The 24,684-nt window shown below is 52.0% G+C and overlaps 4 protein-coding genes across 8 annotated transcripts; 2 read left to right on the forward strand and 2 right to left on the reverse strand.

Moving 5' to 3' along the window:
• The first annotated feature begins 2,166 nt into the window (after positions 1-2,166).
• Positions 2,167-7,002, forward strand: C1QTNF4 (C1q and TNF related 4). Of its 3 annotated transcripts, none has more exons than XM_047775725.1 (3): positions 2,167-2,286; positions 2,513-2,577; positions 5,895-7,002. In XM_047775725.1, exon 3 carries the CDS (start codon positions 5,900-5,902, stop codon positions 6,860-6,862), a length of 963 nt encoding a protein of 320 aa, XP_047631681.1. In that variant the 5' UTR covers positions 2,167-2,286; positions 2,513-2,577; positions 5,895-5,899; the 3' UTR covers positions 6,863-7,002. The 3 variants fall into 3 exon arrangements, with proteins under 3 accessions (XP_047631681.1, XP_047631682.1, XP_047631683.1); XM_047775726.1 differs by having other exon boundaries at positions 2,541-2,577; XM_047775727.1 differs by lacking the exon at positions 2,513-2,577.
• Positions 7,003-7,479: 477 nt separating this feature from the next.
• FAM180B (family with sequence similarity 180 member B) lies at positions 7,480-10,883 on the reverse strand. The gene is made up of 3 exons (XM_047775728.1): positions 9,625-10,883; positions 8,729-8,799; positions 7,480-8,552 (listed from the first exon to the last, which is right to left on the reverse strand). The coding sequence occupies exons 1-3, from the start codon at positions 9,761-9,763 to the stop codon at positions 8,172-8,174; spliced, it is 591 nt and encodes a 196-aa protein (XP_047631684.1). The 5' UTR covers positions 9,764-10,883; the 3' UTR covers positions 7,480-8,171.
• Positions 10,884-11,264: 381 nt separating this feature from the next.
• Positions 11,265-17,025, reverse strand: NDUFS3 (NADH:ubiquinone oxidoreductase core subunit S3). The gene is made up of 7 exons (XM_047775732.1): positions 16,861-17,025; positions 16,685-16,750; positions 14,857-14,954; positions 14,501-14,650; positions 13,151-13,276; positions 12,879-12,998; positions 11,265-11,516 (listed from the first exon to the last, which is right to left on the reverse strand). Exons 1-7 carry the CDS (start codon positions 16,934-16,936, stop codon positions 11,349-11,351), a joined length of 804 nt encoding a protein of 267 aa, XP_047631688.1. The 5' UTR covers positions 16,937-17,025; the 3' UTR covers positions 11,265-11,348.
• Positions 17,022-24,237, forward strand: KBTBD4 (kelch repeat and BTB domain containing 4). Of its 3 annotated transcripts, none has more exons than XM_047775729.1 (4): positions 17,022-17,102; positions 18,002-18,622; positions 21,992-22,098; positions 22,642-24,237. In XM_047775729.1, exons 1-4 carry the CDS (start codon positions 17,084-17,086, stop codon positions 23,500-23,502), a joined length of 1,608 nt encoding a protein of 535 aa, XP_047631685.1. In that variant the 5' UTR covers positions 17,022-17,083; the 3' UTR covers positions 23,503-24,237. The 3 variants fall into 3 exon arrangements, with proteins under 3 accessions (XP_047631685.1, XP_047631686.1, XP_047631687.1); XM_047775730.1 differs by having other exon boundaries at positions 17,085-17,207; XM_047775731.1 differs by lacking the exon at positions 17,022-17,102 and adding an exon at positions 17,491-17,509.
• Positions 24,238-24,684: the final 447 nt, after the last annotated feature.

Genomic DNA, 24,684 nt, shown 5'->3' on the forward strand with positions numbered 1-24,684 from the left:
CAAGGGAATTCCTGAAAATTATTATGTTGTGGTAGTTGCACAACAAAGTAGGAGCAGATAAGGGATTACAACCCAGCCTAGGGCTCTTTTCTTTGAACTCTGCTCATTCCTAACTTTCATTCCGGTGCACCCCCAGCCCTACCGGAGTCTCCCTAGACACTCACCAGTACCTGGCATCTTTTTTCTCTATCCCTTTTCCAGCAGCCTCCACCTTGTCCCATCCCTTGAAGCAAACCCTGCTGTCCTCTGCCTCAGCCATCTGTCCCCATCCCCCACCCTGTCTTCTCTGGTGAAACTTTTTTTGTGAATGCAAGGAACGTGTCCAATGGCTTTCAGCCTGAGACAGACCCCCACTGGGATTTAATTGTCCTGCCTAGAGAGTCCTGCCTTTTCCCCTTCCTTTCCATTAATGGAATCGCACCTTCGCACCTTCGAAAGACACCTTCAAGATGGCAGCCCCACCCTCCTGGCCCAGAAGAGGTACTTATGCCCTAAAAAGTGTTTGGCTGCCACAGGACCACTTCCTGCCTTCCCCAACCCTCCTGCCACATCCTGGGTGGCTGGGCCCACCCTCACCCTGTCTCGCCACCCACCACACCCCACCTAGGCCTGGTGAAGGAGACAGAGGTACTCCCAGTCTACAGGTGCTTCACCCTGAGTCCCCAGGTACCCCCGTGCCTGGCCCAAAATGCCTCCACTCATTCCTTTTTTTTTTTTTCCCTTTCCTTTTTTTGGCTGCCCCATGGCATATAGAGCTCCCAGGCCAGGGGTCAGATCCTAGCTGCAGTTGTGACCTACCCCGCAGCTGCAGCAATGCCGGATCCTTTAACCCACTGTGCCAGGTCAGGGATCAAACCGTCGTCCTGGCGCTACAGAGATGCTGCCGATCCTGTTGTGCCACAGCAGGAACTCCCATTCCTTTCCAGTAAGGCACATATCCGTTCATTTCAAAATTCCTAACACCGTGGAGAACACTTAATGAGTTCATCATCACTGTCAGCACCTTCATGAGGACTAACCCATGTTAGATTAACTGGGGTCATGTAAATTCTGAGGGTTCCAGAAGGAAAGCTCTAGAGGGCAGGGGGTTTCATGGGGCACCAGGCTTCTCATGGAGCACACAGAGGGTCCGTGGCAGAGCCAGGACTAGAGCCCAGGCCTCTGGAGTCAATCAGGGGCAGACAGAGGGCACCCCCTCCACTGCCCCGCTCCTGGCAGCTGAGAGTGGGGCTCTTCAAAAGCCATTCTTCTACTGAGTGCCAGGCAGGTTGCCCCTGCACAGCTCTCAGGAGAGGACAGCAGCCTTCCCAAGGTGGGCTCAAAGCCCAGAGTGGAAGCCACAGAAGCGCTGGGGCAAGAAGACAGCTGTTCCCAGCCCTGGTGTCCTGCTGGGTCCTGTCACCCTGGCCCACACAGGCAGAGCATCAACGCCCCTGCCCTCCTTGCAGGTGCTGTGGAAGAAGCCTTTCTGCCCAAATTCTATTCTGTCCCAAGGACTCTCCTCCTTCCTCACCCACTCTCCAGGGAGCCCAGGCTGACCCTCTGAAGTCTGGGGGCTTTGTCTTCCTTCTTCTTTCCTTACAAACCATGGGCATTTTCGGATTTGGAGGTGAGGAAGGAAATCAGGTCACTGTAAGCTCTTCCTTTACTGGCACCATTGATCCATTTATCCTTCTCTTCCCTCAGCCCCCTCCCCCAGTGCCACTCTGGACATCTGTCCCAGCCAAACTCTCACCTTCCACTCTCCTTGCAGCCAGAAGCTAGTCCAGTCTCTGCGCCCTGCTCCAGTCCCCTCTCCTAAAACCCGGGAGGAGGCTGGTCTGCACGGTGCCCAGAGCCACCCCCAGTTTGGCCTCTGCCTCAGTTTCCCCCTCTCGGGCCTCAGTTTCCCATCTGCTCATTTGGATTAAGGATGCGTGCTCTCCACACCCAGAGGATGAAGCGCTAGGGAGGTCGGAGGAGGAGGAAGGGCCCCCCCTGTGCAGTGTTCTCGACCCGGCGGCTCGGCTCCGGGTCCTCGGCACGCCCCTCCCTCTCTCCTCCCCGCCCGCCTCTCCCCCGCCCCTCCTCGTGCGGGTCCCGCGGCTCGCTCTTCGGAGGGCCCCTTTCCCCCGCCGCCCCGCGCCCACCCCGGGGTCCCAGCGCCCCGCCCGCCGCCGCCGCCGCCGCCGCCCCCGCCAGGCCCGGCCCCGCCGCAGGGCGGGCGGTCAGTGCGCAGCCCGGCGCCCGCAGCCCGGAGCCAGACCGAGGGCTCGGAGCGAACCCGACCGACCGCCGCCCCGCCAGGTGAGGGCTGCTCAGGGGCACGGGAGCCGGGCTTTCTCCTTGATTGGAAGCGGGGGCGGGGGAATCGGGTCCCTTTTCCCTGAAAGGAGGACCTGGGAGCTCTTTTCATGAAAGAGGCTCAAGGGCTTTTACGCCGAAGGGATGGATGAAGGAAGGGCTGGGGGAGGGAGGGTCTGGGGTACCCTTTTCTGAGGGATTTTTTTTTTTTTTTTTCTTCACGAGAAAGGATTAATTAAGGCTTCTTCCGTCAAAAGGGGACTTATCTTCTTGAGAGCCTGAGGGGTTTTCAAGGTAGGTGGGGAGGGAGGTTTGGGCAGAGCTTGAGGGAAAGGGTGACTGGGGAGTGGGGTTTGGTAGGGAGGGGTCTCTGGGATCCCCTTAGCCTGACATGGCTGCGCCTCCACCGTCGGTTCCCGGGCGGGCTCTGGGTCTGTCCAGGGCTCTGTGTCCCAGTTTTTTCTCTTTGAGGATGATTATTTTGAGCCTCACCTGGACGGCGCTGGGAACAGCCATTTCCTTCCCTGGAGCTAAGGATGCCCACCTGACACCCTCTCACCTCTGCTCAGACAGACCTGCCTCGGGAAGGGGTTTAGGGAAGGATGGGGACCTATAGCGATCTGAGAAACGGGCAGTGGTGGGTGGAACAGAGGCTGGGTGCTGGACACACAGGAGGACCCTGCGGCGAAGGCAGGGTGGGTAGGGAGATTGTTGCGAGTGGAGCGGGCAGGTGCTTCTGGGGCAAGACCCGCTAGGAGAGCAGCAGGGTCTGGAAGCGATGTCCCCAAACTCCCAGTTTGGGGGGAGGGAGGTTGGCTGGTTTTGCTTGCTTTCCTCTTCACCCTAGATCCCGAGACTCATTCATTCCACTTTCTCCCCATTTTTGTAAAAAGGGAAATTGAGGCAGATGACAGATTGGCTGCACTTATCTGTGTTTAGAAGGGGAAGGTGGTGCAGAGGAAAGCACTCTGCATTTGGAGCCGAAAGATTGAGTTCAAGGCTTGCCTCAGTGTGCCATAGGTGACCTTGGGCCAAAATGCTTCCCCTTGGTGGGCCTTGGCTTTCTCAACTATAAAATAGAAGAGGGGCCACCTGTCTTGCCGGCTGGCTGTGAGACCACACGTGTCCAAGGAGCTCTGTGAAAAGGGATGCACTGAATACTCTCGAGGTGCAATCTTCACTTCTGCAGATCCACCCCCACCCCGACCAAGGGTGCTGGCTAGCCCATAGGGTTGTGTGTTGGACCCTGGTGCCCACCTGCCTTCAGGTTAACGTCTGGGTTGTGTACAGCTTTCCACAGCTGCACGTGGCAACCCTTCTTGGCAGGACCCCAGTGTCCCTACGAGACACAAAGGTACACACACTCTCAGGGCATTTCCTATAGAAGCCCAAATCCTAAACTGTTGCCAGCTCATTTTCTTTCTCACTGTGCCTCTACCTTAGGGCTTGAGGGTATTCGCATCCCAAGCCTGTCCCCTTCCAGGAAGCATAATGGAATCCTGCCCTCTGAGTTAAGTAGTGCCTTCACCAAGTTCCCAGGGATAGGAGTTACTGAGCCCCTAACCCCTTATGTCAAGAATTTGATCAGGAGTTCCCTCTGTGGCACAGTGCACTGAGAATCCAATCGCAGGAGTTCCCATCATGGCTCAGTGGTTAACGAACCCGACTAGTATCCTTGAGGATGCGGGTTCGATCCCTGGTCTTGCTCAGTGGGTTAAGAATCTGGCACTGCTGTAGGTCACAGAACTGGCTTGGATCTGGAGTTGCTGTGGTTGTGGTGTAGGCTGGCAGCTATAGCTCTGATTAGACCCCTAGCCTGGGAACCTCCATATGCCACAGGTGCGGCCCTAAAAAGACAAAAAAAAAAGGAAAAAAAGACCAAAAAAAAAAAAAAGAATCCAACCACAGCAGCTTGGGTCCCTTCAGAGGCATGAGTTTGATCCCTGGCCTGGCACAATGGGTTAAGGATCCGGCATTGCTGTAGCTGCTGGGATTCAGTCCATGGCTCAGGAACTTCCATATGCTGCGAGTGCAGCCATTAAAAAAAAAAAAAAAAAAAAAGAACTTGATCAGATTGCTTTTCTCAAGGTTAAGATACTGTCATCCAACAAACATGTTCACACCTCCTCCATTTACACAGAGGGAGCCGTGCCCAGAGAAGTTAAGGAAATTGCCTAAGGTGTCACAGCATGTAAGGGGTAGAGACAGGACCTGAGCCCAGATTTAGCTGAGTCCTCTCCACTCCACCACTACTGAGAACCAAGATGCTGCCCTCAGACTTGCCAAAGCCCCACTGGAATTGTAGCCTCCCTCTCTATCTCCAGAAGCCTGAGGTTCTCCCCTTTCTCTCAATGACCAGCCCCCAAGCCCAGAGGAAAGTGTCCCTTTCTCTTACTCTGATTTCATGGGGGGAGGGGAGAGGAGCTACCTCAAAGCCTACCTGTTCTGGCCTCTTTAGTGCAAGAAGAGCCCCTGGTGAGTCCAGAGGTCCAGTGTGGGAGCTGACCTTTGACTGGGTCAGAGGCCAGGAAAGGGGCGAGGGAGCAGTTATTTCCTTTTCTGCCCACATGGGGGCTTAAACAGTAGCCATCCAGTATATCCAGGATATCAGTATAGAGAGGCAGTGCCTGAGTGAAGGGCAGGCCAAGGACTGTAGAATAGACAGAGGGAAATGCAGCAAATCAGAGGCTGAAGGAAACTTGAGACCCCTGACTACCCTCTGTGTTCCCAGGACCCCTGGGTATCAAGGAAGAGGGAATGTGGTAAGCCCAGCAGACAGGGCTATAGGACCCTTCAACCAGAGCATTTCTGCTGCTATCTGTAACATGTCTGTGTGATATATTTGTGTGACAGGGGTAACAAGAAAGAAAGAAAGGAGGGAGAATTGCTGGCCTAATCTAATGGTTCCCGGAGTGTGGTTCCTGGACTAGCAACATCTGCAGTACCTGCGAACTTGTTAGAAATGCATGTTCTCAGCCTTCATTCTAGCTGAGGTGGGGGTGGGGACCGACAACCACGTTTGTTGGTTTTTGTTTCTCTTTTTGGCCACCGCCTAGGCATATGGAAGTCCCAAGCCAGGGATCAGATCTGAGGGGCAGTTGCAACCTATGAAGCAAGGGCGGGTCCTTTAACCCACCCTGCAGGGATCTAACCTGAGTCCTTGGCACTGCAGAGCCACCTTAGCAGATCCCGCTGTGACACACCAGGAAATATTTATTTATTTATTTATTTTAACGGCTGTACCTGCAGCATTTGGAAGTTCCCAGGCCAGGGCTCCAATACAGCCACAGCTGCAACTTACCCAGCTGCAGCCAAGCCAGATCCTTTAACCCACTGCGTCTAGCAGGGGGCCTAGCTGTGGACTGGACCCGCTTGCTCTGCAGCTGCCTGAGCAGCTCCAGTTGATTCTTAACCCAGTGTGCCACAGTGGGAACTCCAACAATGTGTGGCCGTCCAGGTAACACTGAGCCCCACTCAAGTCTGAGAACCACTGACCTAGTCCAAGTGGGTAGGAAACCCAGTCCCAGTTGTGGGTCAAGGACGCGGCTGTGAAGGGAACCCATCTCCAGGCTGCCCCTGCCCAACCCTTCCTCTCGTGCCTCCCCTCCCAGGCGCCATGCTGCCGCTCCTGCTGGGCCTGCTGGGCCCGGCCGCCTGCTGGGCCCTGGGCTCGACAGAGCTGCGCTCAGCCTTCTCGGCAGCACGCACCACCCCCCTGGAGGGCACGTCGGAGATGGCAGTGACCTTCAACAAGGTGTACGTGAACATCGGGGGAGACTTCGACGCGGCCACCGGCCAGTTCCGCTGCCGCGTGCCCGGGGCCTACTTCTTCTCCTTCACAGCCGGCAAGGCCCCACACAAGAGCCTGTCGGTGATGCTGGTGCGCAACCGCGACGAGGTGCAGGCGCTGGCCTTTGATGAGCAGCGGCGGCCTGGCACGCGGCGTGCCGCCAGCCAGAGCGCCATGCTGCAGCTCGACTACGGCGACACGGTGTGGCTGCGGCTGCACGGCGCCCCGCAGTACGCGCTCGGCTCGCCTGGCGCCACTTTCAGCGGCTACCTGGTGTACGCAGACGCCGACGCGCCGGCTGGCGGGCCGCCTGCAGCCCCGGAGCCGCGCTCGGCCTTCTCTGCGGCGCGCACGCGCAGCCTGGTGGGCTCGGACGCGGCCCCCGGGCCACGGCACCGGCCGCTCGCCTTCGACACGGAGCTGGTCAACATTGGCGGCGACTTCGACGCGGCGGCCGGCGTGTTCCGCTGCCGCCTGCCCGGCGCCTACTTCTTCTCCTTCACGCTGGGCAAGCTGCCGCGCAAGACGCTGTCGGTGAAACTGATGAAGAACCACGACGAGGTGCAGGCCATGATTTACGACGACGGCGCGTCGAGGCGCCGCGAGATGCAGAGCCAGAGTGTGATGCTGGCGCTGCGGCGCGGCGACGCCGTCTGGCTGCTCAGCCACGACCACGACGGCTACGGCGCCTACAGCAACCACGGCAAGTACATCACCTTCTCCGGCTTCCTGGTGTACCCCGACCTCACCCCCACCGGCCCACCCGGCCTCGGCCCTCCGGAGCTCTGAGCCTCGACCCAGGGAGGAGCCCAGGGCGCTGCGGGGGCGTGCATGCTGAGCCGGGACCGCGGCCCGAACGCCCCGCCGGCGCGAGCCTGAAGGCCCGCCCAGCGTGGCTGGACTCTGCCAATAAAGTGGGCCTGCATCTATCTGCCACGTCCCCCGCTCGGTCTTGACTGCGATGCTTTTTTTTCTCGCGCGGGGAGGGAGGGGCTGACCACATTTGGCCCCGGGTGGGAGTCCGAGGGCAGAAGGCAGGATTCGGTCAGGCCCTGGGAGGGTGAGGTGGTGGGAATTTGAACCCTACTCGCCCAACCCCGTTGTGGGCCTCCCCTTCATGTCCCTTTCCAGTCAGTTCCTCTGACTCCTCCCTGTTGACCTAGACGTTGTCGTCCTCCGGGCCCGTCTGGTTCCTCTTTGGGACAAGGATTAACACGCGGCTGCCTTACTGGGGGAATTCAAAGAAACAGTGTATTTTTCCTTCCAGTAGGGCCTGCGAATGGGGCGAGCAGTTGATACATGGTTGCCCAATTCCTCCCCTCCCAGGACGGTGGGAGGGTGGTTTGTTCAGGGCAGGAGTTAAACTGCTTACTCTGACACAGGACACAGGACACAGGACACAGGGCTCCAGGAAGCCAGAACAAAACATTTTATGGGAAGAGCTACACAGGACCAGGACTACACCGGCCAGCCTCAGTCCCCTCCCAGCCTCAACTTCCTCTTCTGAGCCTTGTTGAAATGGACCAAAAAACCATTTCTCATTCCCCCACCCCCCCAAAAAAGTAATCTTCTTCCACTGGCTTCCCTCCATTCTTCCAGCAGACTGAACTAATAGTGTCCAGTCTGTTCTCTTTGCCCACATGGGGAACTTAGAGACTCAGGGACCCCAGAGCCTTGGTTAGGTTTAAAAGAGGTATCTAAATTAGGGCTGGGTGCAGAGCACTTTTTTACAGGTTTCCTGTAGATTCTGCAGGACCTCTCCTGGACCACCAGGGTAGGAGTTGAAGGGTCTGCCGTGGCCTTACTTGGGAGCAGCTTCCCTTTCAGTATCTCTTAAACACACTTCTCACCCCTGATTCTAATACACACAGTCACTGCCTGCAAGTCCTGCCCTCAGGTCTGTGCCTGCTGCCTGGCCCCAGGGAAGAAGGGAGAGGGATAAGCTGGGGTGCCCAGGGTACAAGCCAAGCCCAGAAGCCTAAACACAGTAGGAAGAACCGGGCACCAGAGAGAAGCCTCTGCCCAAGATGGGTCTGGCTCAGGTGAGGAGTTGGGAGAGGGGGAATGATAGGTGAAAAGGGAGGGTTAGGGGAAGGGGTCAAGGAGAAGCCCAGGGCCCCAGAGAAGGGGGATGGCCCTGGGGACAGAAGCCCTTGCACAAGTCCCAGAGTGTTTCCTGTGCCAGGAGGGCGAAGACCTGGGCCCAGCGAGCCCTCTCCTCAGTTTCACTAGCCACATGGAGCCGGTAGACACAGGACAGGCCTGTGAGGAGCAAATGTTCAAAGTCCCAAGGGCTAAGAGGCGGTCCCTTCCGCAGGTCCTGGAACTGCTGCAGCCGCTGCTCAGCACTCTCCAAGTCACTGGGCATGTGGTGCTGCAGGAGGCGCCTGAGCCGGCGGCCTGGACGTGTGGATGCCAGTTCCTCGTCCTGGATGTACAGCTTCCCCATGATATCCAGCTCCAGCCCAGCCCAGAGCAGCTGCAAGGGGAGCCATGTAAAAGGTGGGCTGGGGCCTAGGGAGCAGGGCAGGGAGCAAGAGTGGGCCAGGGGGCATAAGCAGGCAGTTAAGGCCCATGCTGGGTTGCCCCCCTCCCCCAGCAGCCCCAGCTTGAGCCACCCCCTTCCCACCCCATGTCCCAGGCTGGAGGATAGACCTCAAACATCACTTCCGGGGCCTCTGGCTCCTGCAGGGCACCTCCCACGCTGGTGCTGTCCATGGGCTGCCCTGGGGCAGCAGAGAGGAGTCAGGCCTTCTGCCAATCTCCACCCTGAACCCCCCAGCCTCCCAGAAATGCCGCTGAGCTGCCTAGTAGGGGTGCCTAGAGAGTCTTCTGTCTACAAAAGAACAGGAATGCCATCTCATGTCCACCTCCCCCTAAACACATATGCAGATTGATATTCACTCTCCCAGGCGTAGGTCTTGTGATCCCAAATGCATCATCCCCAAACCCAGATACCATCTCAGCAAACATCCAAGACTCCTCCTTCAACTTCTATGGTTCCCTTGGCCAAGAGCTCCAGGCCAACGGGTCACAAGACACTTTACTTCCCATTTCCCTTCCCTTTAATCATCTAGGGACAGCGTAACCTAGACCAGTGCCAGTGACCCTCCCCAAAGGTCGAAGACCCCTTTGAGAAGAACCTGTTCCCTCCTTGCTCCTCAATAAGTGATTGAGTGCAAGGCAAGGAGGCCAGGCCAGGCAGGATGTCTGTCGCAGCTTCCTTCGCCCCTCTCTGGGGTGCTGCCTAGCCCTTGGAATGACTGTCCTAAGCCCAGGGCCGGTCAAGGGGTCCTAGTTTGCACATTAGCTGGAATGGAGTAAGACCAAAGCCCCTGGGGAGCACCTGGAGCTATCTGCCCTTACTTCACCTTTCTGGGGGTCAGGCCCACACCAGTTCCTCTCCCCAACCCTCACCCCCTGCAGCACAGGGCAGCCTGGTACCCGTCATGACCACAGTTCCTAAGCCCTGCTAGGCTCAGATAGAACCAAGTCTAACTGCCAGCAGCCATCTTTGGCTCCCAACCACCCCCACCCTAAAGCCCTGGTACCTGCACGGTGCTGGGTTGTGGTCACCCCAGGGAGGAGGCAAATGGCTATCATTAACCAAGCCAGGAACTGCATCGTCCCAGCCATGGTCCACCACATCCTCTGAGTCTTCATCTCCCCAGCTGCTCTCTGCTCCTCCATCTGCCTACGACACACCAGGACTCCAACTTTCCACCACAGGCTGCTCCAGCCGTTCCCTGCTTTGCGTGTCAGTCTTCAGCTCTCAACAGGGAGGGGCTGGCTCTGGCTTCTCAGGGGCTCTTTCCATCCCATAGAAATGTGGAATTTTTGGTTGTTGGCAGTAGGAGCTTGGCTCCCTGCTTGTCAGGCCCTAAGCCTATTCCTGCCCAGATGGGCGGGATGCTTAGTTAATAGGAAAAAGGTGTTTGGTAGCAAACAGCACTGGCTTAGCCCTCCAAAGAGGTAGGCAAGAGTCTAGGCAGTAACACTACCTTACTATCTGTCCTCACCCCTAAAACATTCTGAAACTGCACATAGCCTCTGACACCCAGTCCAGTCCAGTCCAGCCCAGCCCAGCCCATCCTATCCTCCAGGGAGCCCCCCCAGTAGCCAAGAGCAACAGCTGCAAAGCCTAGTCTTCTAACTGCATGGCGGGTCGGCTGAGCGGCTCATTGAGAGGCAGAGCCAAACACTTCCAACTCAGGCACTCAGCCACTGGCTCAACAGACCCCAGACTGGCTGGGCTGGGGAGTACTGTTTCCTGGCAGACAGATCTGCAGCTCCTGATGGTCTTTTGCCCCAGACTGGGACCCTCTTTACTTGCTTACAGCATTCTTAGTTCAGGCCAGAGTCCAGGAAGATTCCCTTGGCGCAAGTGTGATGGGTTGTCAAGTTGCAGGGAGCAGGACACAGGGTTCAAGACTCAAAAATGAGCTGCAGCAATTCCTGGCTCTGACTGTTGGCTCATGGAACCCTATGATTGTTTGGATAGGATGAGGGTGGGAGGGGGCTGCCCTAGTGCCACCTAGGTCCCTGGATCCATCAACTGCCACCGGAGGTCTGCTGTGACAAGGGGCTTTCTCCAGGAGGTGTTGTGACACCTCTAAGTCTCAGAAGAGGCCATGCCACACCCATTCTGAACCCTGTGGACTGTGACAACATTTAATTTCAGCCTCAGAAATCTCTTTCAGAAGTACATCAGGCCTGCAGGTCACCACGTCTGAAACTGCCTATTTAGTCCCATTAAAATAAGACCCCCCCCCCCAGGGAGTTCCTGTCGTGGCACAGTGATTTGCGAATCCGACCAGGAACCATGAGGTTGCGGGTTCGATCCCTGCCCTTGCTCAGTGGGCTAACGATCCGGTGTTGCCATGAGCTGTGGTGTAGGTCGCAGATGCAGCTCGGATCCTGCGTTGCTGTGGCTCTGGCGTAGGCTGGCGGCTACAGCTCTGATTTGACCCCTAGCCTGGGAACCTCCATATGCTGCAGGAGCGGCCCAAGAAATAGCAAAAAGACCAAAAAAAAAAAAAAAAGAAATGGCCAAAAGACAAAAAACAACAACAACAACAAAAAAAGACCCCCAATTTGTAAGAGTCTAAGGGACTTGGCAAAACCCCTGCCTGCACATCCCCCCACCCTGCCCCATTCAAAGCTTTACTTGTACTCATAAGTACTTAGGAAGTAGTGTGTCTAAGCAGGATTTTATTTACAGGGACACTCAATTACAGATAAGGCGCTTGCTAGGGTACATATGCCTTCCCTGGAACTACTTGGTTTCAGGTTTCTTGTCTCCGGCTTCAAGCTTGAGATCCTCAGGGGGCTGGCGATAGGCAGGGAAAACCTCCCACGGGCTGTTTAGATCAAACTTGCGGAACTCTTGGGCCAACTCCACTGGCTCAGCCACCACCCGCTTCACCTCATCATCGTAGCGCAACTGCAAGAGAAAAAGGCAAGCTTGAGCACTGAGGAAGGCCTTGTCCCAACCATTGAAGGCCCACGTTCCCAAAGCCCTGGGTGACTTCCTCAGCCCCTTTACTCTTCTGTCGTTGACTCCTGTCCTGACTTCTATAAGTTTCCATTCTCGTCTGTTACCCATCAGGTCATATTTCAACCACAGTCTAAAGTGGCCTCTACCTCATGCCTTCATCCAGTCAGGCCTTCCTGTCACCACCCCCACACCAGGAGCTCTGAGCTCCTTTCCCACCAGAACTGACTTTGCTCACCTATCCGTACACTCTCATAAAGTGAGGGTGAGATCTACTCAGGATTGGGAGCAAGTCAGTGGCTGAAAAGAGTAAACCTTACCCAGCAAGTACCCAAGTTCAGGAGTTCCTGTTGTGGCTCAGCAGTAACAAACCCGACTCGTATCCATGAGGATTCAGGTTCGATCCCTGGCCTCACTCAATGGGTTAAGGATCTGGCCTTACCGTGAGCTGTGGTCTAGGTTGGCAGCTACAGCTCCAATTCAACCCCTAGCCTGGGAACTTTCATACGCCCCAAGTGTGGCCCTAAACAAAAACAAAAAAAAAGAAAAAAGAAAAAAAAGAAAAAGCGTTCAAGTTCAGGCACTGTGGCCTTAGCATTATCACTGCCAAGGTGCAAGGCAGTAAATCTGGCATGGCTTTTCTCATTATTAGAGGATCAGTTGGATAAGGTAATGACAATCATGGGAATGGGACCAAGCCAACACTAAGAAAACAAGAGAATGTGGAAACTGAAGAGAAACACTGGACTGCCACTACCTCAACATTTCTAAAAAGTTACTTTGCTACAAAAATCATGTGTGTGTGTATAAAATAAACCATCTTCCTAACAATAAACATCCTGGAGCATGTTGCAGTGGTAAAGGAAAGCAATGAAATTCTTTATAAGCCTCTTGTAGGTATGTTACCTGCCCTGCCTCTGGCCATTCTCAAAGGCTAAACATTTTAGTGTCTTGCATTCTCAGAGATCCAGGACAAGGTAAAACCATGCCACACTTCCAGATTTTGGGAACAGATCAAATGTGTCCTCAAAGTTGCCTTGATCATTAAAATGACCATTAAAATAATGACTAATATCAATTAAGCACTTCCAGTACATCAGTTTTACACATACATTAACTTGCTGCAAATCTACTACTTTAGAACTATTACCGTCCCACTGCACAGATGGGAAAACTATATCAGAGTGGAGCTGGGATTTGAATCCAGGACCAATGCTCTGAAACCACCATGTTCCATTGACCATAATTCCTCCCCAGGATCCCTACCGGTCCTTCCCTCCCCAGACTGCTGCCTAGCACCAAGGCTCCTACCTCAACATAGCCAGACAGGGGGAAATCTTTCCGGAAAGGATGTCCCTCAAAGCCATAGTCTGTCAGGATCCTTCTTAGGTCAGGGTGGTTAGCAAAGAAGACTCCAAACATGTCCCAGATCTAGAAAAAAAGAGTCATTCAGGCAACCAGCCATATAGCCAACAGGGGCGGGGGGGGGGGGGGGGGGGTGAGGGGCTGCACTGCATCCGCTGGCTTGAGTCAGTCCTGCAACTCTGGCCCACCAGGCAGGGACCACACATCCAGCAACTCACCTCCCTCTCATACCAGTTGGCTGCCTTGTACACAGTCACAGAAGACTCAATGGGCGTCAGCTCATCTGTATAGGTCTTCACACGGATCCGGGAGTTGAAGCGCAGAGACAGCAGGTTGTAAACAATCTAGGGAGAATGGAGGAAGGTGAAGACCAAAACGACCACAGGCTGAGGGGTCTGGGATGGAAGTCCCTGAGCGGGAGCATAATGATGAGGCTATGGGCTGAGTTAAAAGTTCCACCCTGTGAACCAGCCCTCTGTCCTGAAGCTCAAAACCTCAAGATGTTCCTCTACTTGCAACTATCTCTAAAGACCTAAGCTTGTCAGCGTGCTTATCTTTGCTCACGCTATTGGATGTCTCCGGACGTGCCCTTCCTTACTGGGCTAATACCTGGTCTGATTATCCATTAAGATTCTCTCTCCCTTCATTGGCATTCCTGTTGTGGCTTAGCAGTGACAAATGCTACTCTATCCATGAAGACGTGGGTTTGATCCCTGGCCCCCCTCAGCAAGTTAAGGATCTGCTGTGGCTGTGGCTGTGATGTAGGCAGGCAGCTGCACCTCTGATTTGACCCCTAGCCTGGGAACGTTCATATGCCGTGGGTGCAGCCCTAAAAAGACAAAAACAAAAACAAAATGATTCTCTCTCCCTTCAAAAAAGCCTCCCAGACAGAACTAAGTGCCCCTCCTGCGTTCTTTTAGCCTGCCTCTAGCATCCCATGAATTACAGTATTATAGTAAACTGTTCTATGTGTCCTTCCTCACTAGAGTGTAGGGATTCCTAGAAGGCAGGTGTGGGATGTTATTTCTTTCTTGATTCCAGGATCTGACAAAAAATAGATGACCAGTAAACATCAATAGCTAAATGTATTAAGAACTTACTGTGTGCTAGCAAACTATCTGAACTCTCTCTTTTGGGGGCCACGCCTGCAGCATGCAGATGTTCCTGGGCCAGGGATTGAATCCATGCCCCAGCAGAGACCCCAGCCACTGCAGTGACAACACTGGATGCTTAACCTGCTGCACCACAAGGGAACTCCCATGCTACCTCATTTAATCCTCAACCATGCTAGGAGAGAGGCACAATTTTATACTGATTTTGCACATAATAAAACCAAAGCTCAGAAAGATCAAACAAGATGTTTGAAGTCACACAGCCTATTGATGGTAGAGCTAGAAGTCACACTCAAGGTCTGTCCAATCCTGAGGCCCTGGTTTAACTGCTGTGTTGTATTGTTTGACCTGAACTGAAACAAAGGAGGCCATGGTTCCCTTAGGCAGTTGACACTCTTAAACTGTTCTGTCCCCTTTCCCTCCTTTACTCTCCAAACCTCCAATCCCCTGACTGACCTCAAAACGGTTCTGCCGGGTAGGTACATCCACTGCTGTCAGGTCAGCCAAGGATTTGAACTGTGCGTTAGTGTGATCCCTAAGGAAAGTCAGCACTGGGATGACTCCATCAGGATGGATAAAAATCTCTAACTCGTTGAAGCAGGACACCTGCAGACACAGAACAGAAGAGGAGAGGGAACAAAGCTACCAAGGGAGCAGCTAATGTCAGCTGGAGTCTCCTGGTTTAAGGCAGAGAAAGCAGACCTACTTGGACAGAGCAGTCTGGTTTCTTTGATTCCAGACAGCCCATTCCCTCATCCCCTGAGAACATGGTTCTTTCTTGACCCAACCCAAACAAAAGCAGTGACTATTACCTGAACTTGCTGGACATACTTGGGCAGGATTTCAGCCACATACTGTCCAAAAGCTGAGAGCTGCTTGTGGACCACATCATTCCGTGGTCTGATAGTGGCTGGAAGGAGAAGGCATATTTAAGAAAGGCGCATAGGAGTTCCCATGGTGGTTCAATGATAACGAACCAGACTAGTATCCATGAGGATGCAGGTCGAAGACGTGGCTCAGATTCTGTGTTGCTGTGGCTGTGGTGTAGGCCGGCAGCTGTAGCTCCATTAGCCTGGGAACTTCCATAAGCTGTGAGTGTGGGCCTAAAAAGCAAAAAAAAAAAGAAAGAAAGAAAAGAAAGAAAGGAAGGAAGGAAGGAAGAAAGGAAGAAAGGAAGAAAGGAAGAAAGGAAGAAAGAAAGAAGAAAGAAGTGTCACGCAACAGCCAGCCTTGCATTCATTCTCGTGGGCTTGTAAGGGGTGATGTCTCCTGGTGAGGATTCCTTGCAGAACCCTGAGAAAGGTGAAGGTGTAAGTTTCCTCTTCCAGTGAATAGAAGTAATGAAAACTTGGGAGTTCCCATCATGGCGCAGTGGTTAACGAATCCGACTAGGAACCACAAGGTTTCAGGTTCGATTCCTGCCCTTGCTCAGTGGGTTAAGGATCCAGCGTTGCCGTGAGTGTGGTGCAGGTTGCAGACGTGGCTCAGATCTCATGTTGCTGTGGCTGTGGTGTAGGCCAGTGGCTACAGCTCCGATTCGACCCCTAGCCTGGGACCCTCCATATGCCGTGAGAGAGGCCCCAAAAATGCCAAAAAGACCAAAAACAAAAAAAGAAGTAATGAAAACTTAGTAAAAATGCCACCTATACAGGCCACCAAAAGTCACTTTATTACTGCAGCTGAGGTGTCTGCCTTTCATAGCAGATTCTCAAGCCAAGAACCTTAGGGCTGAAGGGCCCTCATAGATTATCTAGCTGAAATCCTTTTTTTTTTTTTGCTTTTTTAGGGCCACACCCTTGACATATTGAAGTTCCCAAGCTAAGGGTTGAATCAGAGCTGCAGCTGCCAGCCTACGCCACAGCCAAGCCAGATCCTCAACCCACTGAGGGAGGCCACGCATCAAACCCGCATTCTCATGGATACTAGTCAGGTTCGTTAGCAATGAGCCACTGAAACTTTATTTTTTTATATTTTTGCACAAATGAGGAAACTGAGACCCAGAATGGGTCTTTTTACTCCCAGGGCTTATGTTGACCGTAACTAATTCCCATATATTCATTCGCACAACACTACCTCACTGAGCAACCACACATCCTAGGCTGCAGAGTATTAATACCAGTTCTCTGCCTTAGGCAGTGAGCAGGCCTGCTGTCTCTCACTAGTGCTGTGACCCTGGGCAACTTACTTCTCTGGACTGTTTCCTGCTCTACAGTAGAAAAGCATAATACTATCCACCCGGTAAGATTGTGGGGAGAAATGAATAAGATCATTCATTAATCGCTTAGCGAGGTGCCCGGCACAACAAGCATTCAACTAACGCGAACTATTATTATAATAAGAGGGCTCTGAGGCCCAAAGTTTGTTTCCTGCTCTCAAAGAGCTGACAGTTTAATCGGAGAAAAAGAAAATCACTAAAGTGGACAAAGGGCAACAGGGCACAACAGAAAAGGCTCTAGGGCACTAGGTGCCCGATTCTGCCTGCAGAGTGAAGACCGTTGCAGTCAGCTCTCCAAGGACAAGAAGAGACTTGCCAGGAGGACGCAGAGAAGGGCAGCCCAGGACAAGGGCAAACATCTGACAAAGGAAATGAAGGGGGCCCCGTCTGTAGTCCCCAGAAGGGCCGGACTCGCACATACTCACGGCGCGTGTCGGCCGCAGCGCTTTCCTTCCTCACAGGCAGCAAAAGCACCGAGGGTCGCACGGACACTGCACGGGAATATACAGACACTGAAGCGCAGGGTGAGGCTTGAGGGGCTCCCTGCGCTGGACGCGCCGCCGCTCCCCCCATGGCCCTCAGCCTGCTGCCCCTTGCTCACCCCTAGCCACCGCCGCGGGCCCCACGAGCCCCCGCCAACAGCCCCTTGCAGCCGCCGCCGCCGCCGCCGCCGCCATGTTTCCCGGCTGCAAACCAGGTAGCAGAAGCCAGATCCGCAGGACACGGAGCCCCAAGGGCACGGACCGGAAGCGGAAGTGTGCATCGGATCTTCTTCCGGGCGGACGCGGGGCCGGAAGCAGAGGTTCCGGGTTCCGGGCTTCGGAATGAAAGGAGGGAAGGCAGGTGAGAAAGCGAAGCCCGTGGGTGGGGAAACCGTGAGGTGAATGTGACCCTAGCTTGTTGTGACAGAGGCTGGAGAGAAGGAGAGGATCCTAAAGAACCGGACCGGTGAGAGGAGAAGGGGCGGGAGATCTGGGTTCCACATTCCATACCCCTCCTCCGCTCCCCCAGCTAAGCTTTTGATTAGGGCCAGCAGGCAAGGCTAGGGGGAGGGGGAGAGAAGAACGGTTTCCCTGGCGACCGTTTCCCAGGCGACTCCAGGAGGAGCGGGGACACTGCACGTGGCAATGGGCCTCCTTGGGCCCCTTGCTGAGGATGGTTGGGTTCCGTGTCGAGTTCTGAGACGAAGCCTTGGGGAGTCATTAGGGCGAGCGGGGAAGTGCCAGGGAGAGGCTCAGAAAAGAGCAAATGTAGGATTAACATGTCCCAAGCCGAGCCTTGTATTAAAAGGTATGGATCACAAGCAAGGGGAAAGAGGGGGTCTTTTTGTCGGATTCTGCTGCTCCGAGCCTCATTAGTTTTATATTCGATAGTTATTTGGTTAGTAAGCCTTTTTGCCAGGTTTTTTAAATCATAGGCTTCCTCCAATCACTTGCGTTCATGTGTTGACCTAAATACCACGCCTTTTGTTGCATCATGAAAAGGAGTATTCTGTGTTTTCTCAGAGAAACACCCAGAGTAGGAAATTTTTATCTCATTGGGGATGGGATGTTATTTCAGGAGAATGAACCCAGCTTTGGTTGAAGGAGAATGTTAGAGATATCATTAGCAAGGCTAGAACTAAGGCTAATCTGGCCCACTGTGCCCTCATTTCCCCCTTCTCCCCCACTGAATTGGACAGTTGGATTCGTAGACTGTAGTTGTGACTTCCTTAAGTTATTCAGGGTGGTGGTATTTTGCAGACAGCTGGCAGAGAGAGAAGTTGGCTACTACCATGGAATCACCGGAGGAGCCTGGAGCATCCATGGATGAGAACTACTTTGTGAACTACACTTTCAAAGATAGGTCACACTCAGGCCGTGTGGCTCAGGGCATCATGAAACTGTGTCTGGAGGAAGAGCTCTTTGCTGATGTCACTATTTCAGTGGAAGGCCGAGAGTTTCAGCTCCACCGATTGGTCCTCTCAGCTCAGAGCTGTTTCTTCCGGTCCATGTTCACTTCCAACCTGAAGGAGGCCCATAACCGGGTAATTGTGCTGCAGGATGTCAGCGAGTCTGTTTTCCAGCTCCTGGTTGATTATATCTACCATGGGACTGTGAAACTTCGAGCTGAGGAGCTGCAGGAAATTTATGAGGTGTCAGACATGTATCAGCTGACCTCTCTCTTTGAGGAATGTTCTCGGTTTTTGGCCCGCACGGTGCAGGTGGGCAACTGCCTTCAGGTGATGTGGTTGGCAGATCGGCACAGTGATCCTGAGCTCTATACTGCTGCCAAGCACTGTGCCAAGGCCCACCTGGCCCAGCTGCAGAACACAGAGGAATTTCTTCACTTGCCCCACCATCTACTCACTGACATCATCTCAGGTAAGTTGAGGGAGGGGGCACATCACACCTACAGGAGTATGAGATTCAGTTAAAGTTATAGTTTAGGAGACAGGTACCCTCAGGCTTCCTAGTGTTATTTTACATTGTTATTCTTTCAGATAGCTGTGAGAGACAGAGTTGAAATTTAGTAGCTGATGTCGGAGACAATCCCTTCCAGAGAAGAAGCAGGAAAACGGAAGTAGCACTTGCCGATACATACAAATATTAAATTAAAAAAAAAAAAATGAAAGAAAGGCTCTTAGCCACGAAAGGTAGTGAAGAACTATCTGCATTTATACTCTAATCTCTGTTGTGCATTCTCATCCATCCTGTGTTTTGCATATGCTTGTGGGACTAATTACCTAAGTGAATTAATAGTGAATTGAGAACGTGAATAAGAAGCTTCTCAGAGTTCCTGCTGTGGTGCAGTAGGTTAAGGATCTGGCATTGCCTCTACATCAGCTCGATTCACTGCTGAGATGTAGGTTCAGTTCCGAGTCCAGCACAGTGGGCTAAGGATCCAGCGTTGCTGCAGCTGTGGCATAGGTCATAGCTGTGGCTGAGATTTGATCCCTGGCCCAGGAATTTCCATATGCCATGAATGCAGTCAAAAAAGGAAGCTTCTCAAGTGATTAGCCAACTTTAGGTAATGATCTTGACCCTGTAAGTAAGGTATAAGCGTGTCAGCTTTGTAGCCTAGTAGATTTGCTTCCATGGCAAATGGGAGTATACCAAGTCATCCATTTTGATTAAAGAAACAAGGCAGGAGTTCGCACTGTGGTGCAGTGAGATGGGTGGCATCTTTGGAGCACTGGGACCCCAGCCTGGCACAGTGGGTTAAGGATCCAGTGTTGGAGTTCTCATCATGGCTCAGTGGTTAACGAACCCGACTAGGAACCCTGAGGTTGTGGGTTCGATCCCTGGCCTAGCTCATTGGGTTAAGGATCTGGCATTGCTGTGAGCTGTGGTGCAGACGAGGCTCGGATCCCGCCTTGCTATGGCTGTGGCGTAGGCCGGTGGCTACAGCTCCGATTAGACCCCTAGCCTGGGAACCTCCATATGCCACAAGAGCGGCCGAAGAAATGGCAAAAAAAAAAAAAAAAAGGATCCAGTATTGTCACATCTGTATATAGGTCACAACTGCGGTTCGGATCTGATCCCTGACCTGGGAACTATGCCAAAGGGTGGCCCCAAAAAAAGGAAACAAGGCAGAGTTCATCTTGTGGCTCAGTAGAAATTAACCAGACTTGTATCCATGAGGATGTGGATTCAATCCCTGGCCCCACTCAGTGGGTTAAGGATCCAGCATTGGTGTAGGTTGCAGATGAGGTTTGGATCTGGCATTGCTATGGCTGTGGTGTAGGCCAGCAGCTGTAGCTCCAGTTCGACCCCTGGTTTGGGAACTTCCATATGCCATACCTGCAGCCCTAAAAAAAAAGGCAATTTTAGATTATTTTCTCGTACACTTATATACACATACATGGTAGTAGTCTAACAAAAAGGTTCACAGTGGGAGAAAATCTTTGCAAGTGAATCGACTGACAAGGGATTAATCTCCAAAATTTATAAACACCTCCTACCACTCAATACCCAAAAAACAAACAACCCCATCAAAAAATGGGCAGGAGTTCCCGTCGTGGCGCAGTGGTTAACGAATCCGACTAGGAACCATGAGGTTTCGGGTTTGGTCCCTGCCCTTGCTCAGTGGGTTAAGGATCCGGCATTGCCGTGAGCTGTGGTGTAGGTTGCAGACGCGGCTCGGATCCCGCGTTGCTGTGGCTCTGGCGTAGGCCGGCAGCTACAGCTCCGATTCGACCCCTAGCCTGGGAACCTCCATATGCCGCGGGAGCGGCCCAAGAAATAGCAACAACAACTACAACTGCAACAACAAAAGACAAAAAAAAAATGGGCAGAAGATCTAAACAGACAATTCTCCAAAGAAGACATACAGATGGCCAAAAAACACATGCAAAGATGTTCAACATCACTCCTTATTAGAGAAATGCAAATCCAAACCACTATGAGATACCACCTTACAGCAGCCAGATGGCCATCATCAAAAAGTCTACAAACAATAAGTGCTGGAGAGGGTGTGGAGAAAAAGGAACACTAGTACACTGTTGGTGGGATTGTAAATTGGTGCAACCACTCTGGAAAAACAGTATGGGGATTCCTCAGAAAACTAAACATAGAACTACCATTTGATCCAGCAATCCCACTCCTGGGCAGCTATCCAGAGAAAACCACGACTCGCAAAGGCACATGTACTCCAATGTTCACTGCAGCACTATTTGCAATAACCAAAACATGGAAACAACCTATATGTCCATTGACAGGAGTGGATCAAGAAGATGAGGTACATATACACAATGGAATATTACTCAGCCATTAAAAGGAAATACCAGCATTTTTAGCAACATGGATGGACCTAGAAATTATCATGCTAAGTGAAGTCAGCCTTACAATGAGACAGCAACATCCAATGCTTTCACTGACATGTGGAATCTGAAAAAAGGACAGACTGAACTTCTTTGCAGAACAGATGCTGACTCACAGACATTGAAAAACTTAAAGTCTCCGGAGGAGACAGTTTGGGGGTGGGGCGATGTGCTTGGGCTGTGGGATGGAAATCCTGTGAAATCAGATTGTTATGACCATTATACAACTACAGATGTGATGAATTCATTTGAGTAATTAAAAAAAAGTTCACTTTTTTTTGTAAATAGTGCTGCAGTGAACATTGGAGTACATGTGCCTTTGCGAGTCGTGGTTTTCTCTGGATAGCTGCCCAGGAGTGGGATTGCTGGATCAAATGGTAGTTCTATGTTTAGTTTTCTGAGGAATCCCCATACTGTTTTTCCAGAGTGGTTGCACCAATTTACAATCCCACCACCAGTGTACTAGTGTTCCTTTTTCTCCACACCCTCTCCAGCACTTATTGTTTGTAGACTTTTTGATGATGGCCATTCTGGCTGATGTAAGGTGTACCTCAGAGTGGTTTGGATTTGCATTTCTCTAATAAGGAGTGATGTTGAACATCTTTGCATGTGTTTTTTGGCCATCTGTATGTCTTCTTTGGAGAATTGTCTGTTTAGATCTTCTGCCCATTTTTTGATGGGGTTGTTTGTTTTTTGGGTATTGAGTGGTAGGAGGTGTTTATAAATTTTGGAGATTAATCCCTTGTCAGTCGCTTCATTTACAAATGTGTTCTCCCATTCTGTGGGTTGTATTTTTGTTTTGTTTAGGGAGGTTCACGTTTTTAAAGCCACTGGTTCAGAAATAAATAAACGAAGCAAGTCCCTGGTTCTGAATTTCCCTTTTGGATTGTCAGATTGCCATTGACCATGTCTGCCTTTCTGGCTCTTGCAGATGGAGTTCCTTGTTCCCAGAACCCAACAGAGGCAATAGAAGCCTGGATCAATTTTAATAAAGAAGAAAGGGAGGCTTTTTCAGAGTCACTCAGGACTAGCTTGAAGGTAAGGCAGATTTCTTTAGGGTTGGGACACCATAATATCTGTACATTGCAGCCATCTCTTGGCCTGGCCTCTTTTAATGGCTAATATCTGGGAGTTCCCTTGTGGCACAGGGGTTAAGGATCTGGTTTGGTCACTGTAGTGGCTTGGGTTGCTGCTGTGGTATGACTTTGATCCCTAGCCTGGGAACTTCCACATGCCACGGGCTTCAAGTTGATAAGAGCTGGGGAGGAGGATATGCATGCGGCTGTGGATAAGCCATGCCAGTGGCTTCTGCGCTCCAAAGCTTCTTGAGAAAACTACTAACCCAAAGCACCCTTTGAAGCACCAGCTCATGAAGAAAGGATGAGTGTAACAGATTCTTTGTCCCAGCATAAGATGCCTGAAAGACAGTGATTGAAGAGTCTGAATCTCACATAGTAACTAGAGGGGAGTAGGTTCGAGCAAGATACAAGTGTGTGGTCCAGGACCTTGAGGATGTGCTTGTCAGCTGAGCCTTAGTCTAGAACTGATAGATACCATTTATAACTTTAATTTCGCCAATAGGAAATTGGGGAGAATGTACACATTTACCTGATCGGGAAAGAGTCATCTCGTACCCACTCGTTGGCTGTGTCCTTACATTGTGCGGAAGATGACTCCATCAGTGTAAGTGGCCAAAACAGCTTGTGCCACCAGATCACTGCGGCCTGCAAGCATGGCGGAGACTTGTACGTGGTGGGAGGGTCCATCCCACGGCGGATGTGGAAGTGCAACAATGCCACCGTGGACTGGGAGTGGTGTGCACCTTTGCCCCGAGACCGGCTCCAGCACACCCTGGTGTCTGTGCCCGGGAAAGATGCCATATATTCGCTGGGTGGCAAGACACTGCAGGATACTCTCTCTAATGCAGTTATATATTACCGGGTAGGTGATAACGTCTGGACAGAGACAACCCAGCTAGAGGTGGCTGTGTCAGGGGCTGCTGGCGCCAACCTCAACGGGATCATCTACTTACTAGGGGGGGAGGAGAATGACCTGGACTTCTTTACCAAACCATCCCGACTCATCCAGTGCTTTGACACAGAGACAGACAAGTGCCACGTGAAGCCCTACGTGCTGCCGTTTGCTGGCCGCATGCATGCAGCTGTACATAAGGATCTGGTGTTTATTGTGGCTGAAGGGGACTCCCTGGTGTGCTACAATCCCCTGCTAGACAGCTTCACCCGGCTTTGCCTTCCCGAGGCCTGGAGCTCTGTCCCATCCCTCTGGAAGATCGCCAGCTGTAATGGGAGCATATATGTTTTTCGGGACCGATACAAAAAGGGAGATGCCAACACCTACAAGCTTGACCCTGCCACTTCAGCCGTAACTGTCACCAGAGGCATTAAGGTGCTGCTCACCAATTTGCAGTTCGTGTTGGCCTAAGGCTTGGAGGGGAAGAGCAGCTGACTTTTGCCCTCCCTTTCTCCAGCACCTACCCATCCAGACTCAAAAGTCCCTGGGGCCCCCATTCGGGTACTATGTTATTTTTTGGCACATGTTAGAAAGGCAGCAGCACCTCACCCTTCCCTAAACTCATAAGGATGTTCCGTTTGAGGCTTTTTAGACTGCTGCTCAGCTGGCTGCTTGAACGTAGCATAGGCCAGCCTGTTGTCTGCCACTCTCTGGAAATTCTGTGCCTCACTTCAGATTGCTCAGAGCAAGCTCTTCTCCATCCTCAGGCACAGCCTCTCCTCTACCTGATCAATGTTAAATAGAAGCATCCCTGATCCCAGGACAGAAGATGCCCCATCTTCTTTTTTCCTGTAGCCTGCAAAGTGGCTAGTTGGTCATTTTTGAACAGAGAATTAAGTGTTAGAGTTTTCCTGCAGGCTTTGGTTGGGAGAATGGATTAACTGAAGGTGTCCTTCACCAGCAAGAGTCAACCTTAGATTCAGGATGTTCCATCTGTTGTTCTTTCATCTTTCTGTCAGGAAATGTATACTTTGGTTTTATTTTTGGCTTATTCCAATGCATAAGCCAGAAAGTAGAAAGGATTATTTCTGATTAATAGCAGAAACTTTTTTCAAACTCAAACATGTAAGTTCTCTACTCTTTTAAAAGCTCTAAGCTAAGCCAAGAGCTAGGAACTGTTCATACAAATAAAAGTTTTGGAAGGGATGTGTGTGTCTTTTTTATTCTAAAGAGGTGACTTCCTATGGGAAACTAATTACATACCCTCATATTTCTAGGTCAGGCTGAATCCCATACTTTTCTATGTGCAGGATCACTGCTCTGAAAGTGAAGAGAGCCCCAGAGAGCCAGGGAATAAGGATTCTGACAGTGGCAAAGAGCCAGAGCTGTGTATTTCTCTTCTCTTGTCCTAGTGTTAGGTGTCTTTTTGAGTTATGAGGCTAAGTATCATTAGGCACAACATCAAGTGCAGAACATATTTCTTTGAGCTTCGAAATTAAGAAACTCATCCCTGGAGTTCCCATCATGGTTCAGCGGTAACAAACCCCACTGGTATCCATGAGGACACAGGTTTGATCCCTGGTCTCCCTCAGTGAATTAAGGATCTAGCATTGCCTTGAGCTGTGGTGTAGGTTGAGATACGGCTTTGATCCC

Source organism: Phacochoerus africanus, chromosome 4, assembly GCF_016906955.1.
Source record: "Phacochoerus africanus isolate WHEZ1 chromosome 4, ROS_Pafr_v1, whole genome shotgun sequence".
NCBI lineage: Eukaryota > Metazoa > Chordata > Mammalia > Artiodactyla > Suidae > Phacochoerus > Phacochoerus africanus.